The 4,725-nt window shown below is 36.3% G+C and overlaps 1 protein-coding gene across 1 annotated transcript; it reads right to left on the bottom strand.

Annotated features, from left to right (window-relative positions):
* Nucleotides 1-3,329: 3,329 nt before the first annotated feature.
* LOC123949307 (olfactory receptor 4C46-like) lies at nt 3,330-4,262 on the bottom strand. The gene has a single exon (XM_046016707.1). The coding sequence runs from the start codon at nt 4,260-4,262 to the stop codon at nt 3,330-3,332; it is 933 nt and encodes a 310-aa protein (XP_045872663.1).
* Between the last annotated feature and the right edge of the window lie 463 nt (nt 4,263-4,725).

The raw sequence follows: 4,725 nt of genomic DNA, 5'->3' as shown, positions 1-4,725 counted from the left end.
CAGGTAACAAGACCAGCAATATGTCTTCCATGCCCTACCGCAGGGGTGTGTCAACTCTCCAGCAGTATGTCATAATTTAGTTCATAGACATCTCGATTGCCTTTTATTTTCCCATACTGTACCCATATGTGCATTATATTAGTGACATTATGCTGAGTAGATCTAATGATCAAGATGTATCGACTCTGGATTTATTGGTAAAACATTTTTATCAGAGAATGGAAAATAAGTGCCATTAAAAATCAAGGGAATAAAAAACAGGGAAAAATCCAGTGCCAGGGGTATAAAGCATATCAAAATATTTCTTTTGAAAGAAAAGTAAAACACGATAGAAGAAGAGAAGGAGGAAACCATAGGAGTCTCTTAACGATAGCGAACAAAGTCTGGGTTGCTGGAGGAGATGGGGGTGGCTAAATGGGTAATTTAATGATGGATGTTAAGGAGGACAGTTGATGTAAGGAGCCCTGGGTGTTATCAGCAACTAATGAATCACTAAATTCTCTCTCCCCCCCAAAATAATACTTTGCATTTAACTAAACTGAATTTAAATAAAACCAGAGAAATAAAGATATCTCTTTGAAGGTAAAGCTTGTCTTGGTCCATCGATCCTCTCCAACATCAAAAAGATAGAAAATACCCTAAAGGACTCTTTAGACAGGGAAGGCAACAGCTTGTTTCTTGTTTATTACTTTGGCCTATTTTTCAAGTGACTCAAAAAGCTGCTAGTATGAGTTGGAGTAAAGGAAAGGCAATGCCGCATGTCCAGACTGTGGTGCAAGCTTCTATTCCACATGAAGGTTAAGATTCTGCACAACCAATGTTTTTTCAAGTGTCAGTGGAAGAAAGGGATGCTATTGGAGTCTAGCTGTTCTCCATATATGGTTGCAGTGCAGACCTTCAGGATTTTGGAGCAAATTCCAGCCAGCCTATACAGATCATTACATTCCTTTTGAGTAATGGCTCTTGGCCTGATACTGGGCCTTAGTACAGAATAAGGCTTAACTGTGGGCTACAAGTTTCTGTGAAATTTGAAATGCTCATCATGAATTTGGTGTTTTCAGAAGCAGAACCATAGAGTTGGGGTCCAAAGCAGCACTTCATTATGGAACAGACAGCTTCCTTTCATATATGGTTTGCTTTCCATTTTACAGTTACCTGAAGTTCAAAAACAGATGATCCTCCTTCTGACATTATGTCAGAAGGTCAGTGGTAGTCTAATGCTACAAAACAATGCCTGTGTCATTCACCACATTTCACCTCATCAGAACAGCATTTTATCATCTCACATCATCAAAGGAGTAAGGGGGAGTACAGTACACTCAGGTATTTTGAAAGAGGGAGACCATACTCAGATATATTTGTTAAAATATATTATTATTATTTACATTATTGTTATTATTATTATTATCTGTTAGCTTGCCTAATTTCTAAATTAATCCTTATCACAGGGATGGAGGTATACGAAAAAGCTTTATGTACATAGATCTCAGTAATATCCATAGTCTCAATTATACCCTTGGGGTCTGTTTTACATCACTCTTCCCACTTAAGGAGGGGATATATTATGGGTGATTGTCCCAAGCAGGAACTGAAGAAAATGTCATGCAAAGAAGTGCCCAAATTCTCACACTCCCTACTATTGCTACCATGCTTTCTCTCTCCCAGCCTACACCTAAGGCCTTGTTGGGAATTCACTATGATCAAGCGGCAGAAGAAAGGATTTGGGACTGATATATAGAAAATTCAGCAGTGATGTGTAGGTACACCTCAAAAGTGAATAGATACAACACTATATCCGCATTATAGAAAAATCCCTGAAGGTCCATGGTGAAGGGAGTTTCTTTCAATGGGTAGAACTTGAAACAATGCACCCAGTGTTCACTTTGTTTGGGCTAAACAAATTTATGTTAATATTCCTTCTGCTGAGGAACAGAAGGAATAAATGGAATAAATTTATCCTGAAGTTGTTTTCTGTATAGATGGAACTGTATATTTTTAAAAATATCTATTCATAATTAAATGTTACCAAAATTAAACTAATTAAAAGAAAAAAATAACATGAACAGTTTCCAATCATATGATGAAATCTTACTGAGAGCAGCAAGAGTAGCAAGTTAAGCTATTTGCTTTTTCAGTGAGAATCTGAGTTTCAATTTCTTTCTCATCACACATCTTAAGCAGGAGTTAAAACAAATTGGGGTTTCTTGAAGGGATCTAGTTAGAAGGCTCAAAGTCTGAATCAGATAAAAATGAGGAAATAATTCTATGCATCCTAGTTTTTTTTTTTACCTTCCTTTATACTTTTATTTTTCTTTCCACATTTATCATGGACTAGACATTTTTCTACTTGTAGAAACTATTCTTTGTTAGCAGGAAAGAACTTTAAGGAGCAAAACTTTACATAAAACCTAGAAATTCCTGTATGATACTTAAAAATCATTTATTTGAGCATCACATTTTTTAATGGCTTATCAGCATAAGATGGGTGATATGAACAATACCAAATGATTCTGAGGTCTACAGGAAATTTGGAAACATGATATAATATTATTATTCCTAAAGTAGTTACAAAGCACAATATTACAGTGATGTATTATCATCAACTATGATAAATAAAATTAAGCAGAGTTGTTAATGGAATGTCCCTAGAATTTCTTTCTAGTCATAAATTAATGTAAATATAATACATAATTTTATATAACTATATATCACTATGATATATAATATATGTATATAACATGTATATGCATGTTATATATAACATTATAATATGTATATATTATAATATATATTACATATAATATGTGGTATGAAGCACAGTCCGCAGTTCAATATATGGTAACAATTACAACCATTTTTCTATCATCCTTGCCTTGCATTGCATCATAGCATTAAAGAGTATGGCCTGAGAAATCAGGTAGATTCTGATTACTGACTCTTCAGTGTTCTTATTTTGAGACTTTCCCCTTTCTGCTTCCTCTCCTATGAGATGGGGATAATGCCACCCTCTTTGAATTGTTATAGAGATTGCTGCTTAATACCGATATATTTTTAATTATTAAATTAGGATGAAAGCATATGAATCCATATACATGAGTGAAGCTAGTAAAACTAAGCCCCAACTTGGTAGAATTGTCCAAATATTCAAAGAGTAATCCTGGATTAGGGTTATTTTTCCTTTTCATGCACCCATTTTGCTCTTTTCACTACAAAGTCTATGATTCATATCATTCATTTTTTTTCTTTATTTCATAGGTGTTCTTTGCCGAAATCATCCAAAATGTCCTTTGACCTTTGGGTGAGTCAAATCAATGTAATCTCCAGGCACATTATTTGGCATCTGAAATAGCTTTCTTACTACACAATTTCCTAATGGCACTTTTCATCTGATCATTTCTCAAGGTATAGATTAAAGGATTTAACATGGGTGTTATTGTAGTATAGAACACAGCAACTGCTTTATCAATAGATAAAGTCGCTGCAGGTCTCATGTACACAAATATGCAGGGCACAAAGAATAGGACAACCACTGTGATGTGGGAGACACAGGTGGAGAGGGCTTTGCACCTTGCCTCCAAGCTGTGGTTCTTTAGGGAACGCAGAATGACCACATAGGAAACCATCAAGAGGAGGAAGTTTAAGACACAGATGAAACCACTGTTGGCAGCAACAAAGAACCCTAGAGTGTGGGTATCAGTGCAGGCAAGATTGAGCAAAGGGTTCAGATCACATATAAAATGGTCTATGATATTAGGGCCACAGAAGGGTAATGGGATGATAAAGAGGATTTGTATGGTTGCATGTAGGAAGCCTCCCACCCATACCACTCCCATTAGAAGGCTGCACACCTGCCGATTCATGATGGTCATGTAGTGCAATGGCTTGCAGATGGCCACATAGCGATCATAGGCCATCACAGTAAGCAGGATAATATCAGCACCTCCAAAGAAATGCTCCCCAAATATTTGGATAATACATGCATTGAATGGGATTGTCTTCTTTTCACGGAGTGATTCTATGATCAGTGTAGGGGTATTGACAGAAGAATAGCAGGCATCAATGAAGGAGAGATAGGCCAGGAAAAAGTACATGGGGGACCCTAGTAATGGGCTGGCAGTGATAGTGACTACAGTGAGCACATTTCCTACCACAGAGATGATGTAGATGACCAAAAACACAGCAAATATGATTTTCTGCATCTTTGAATTCTCTGTGAGCCCCAGTAGGACAAACTCTGTCACGTTGTTCCTATTCTCCATCATTTCATTTTATGATTAATTATGTTACCTGAAAAATAAATCATTTTTGATTAATGTAACCTTGACTATTTTAAGCTTATTACCTAGTAAATAATAAATGCCTAAATTCTATTGAGTCATGAATTCTCATGCTGTTTCTTGACATATAAAGTAAGTTCAAGTTCATGAAGATCATCTGTGCACACTTCATCATCTGAGATAACCAAGAGGCTATGTTGATGTAGTCAAGGCTATAAATACAAAGCCAGGAATTTTCCCTTTACCCTTAGAATTGAGAATATGAGTGGAAGGATGAGCAGGAGTTGGAGGAAAGGTGCCACTTGGATAAAACTCTGGTAACGGTCATTGTGTGTCTTGGATAAATTCAGCTGAGTTCCAGTAAGAGTATGTAAGCCAGAGACAGAAAGCCCATTATCAGACTATTTAAAGGGTTGACAAAAACTGTAATAGGATATTTCTTATGGGA

This window comes from Meles meles, chromosome 8, assembly GCF_922984935.1.
Source record: "Meles meles chromosome 8, mMelMel3.1 paternal haplotype, whole genome shotgun sequence".
NCBI lineage: Eukaryota > Metazoa > Chordata > Mammalia > Carnivora > Mustelidae > Meles > Meles meles.
The sequence above is the reverse complement of the archived record's forward strand: the minus strand, read 5'-3'. Positions and strand labels throughout refer to the sequence as shown.

Excerpts from the sequence above, each read along its gene's own strand:
- LOC123949307 (XM_046016707.1), bottom strand. The coding sequence starts at position 4,262 with ATGATGGAGAATAGGAACAACGTGACAGAGTTTGTCCTACTGGGGCTC.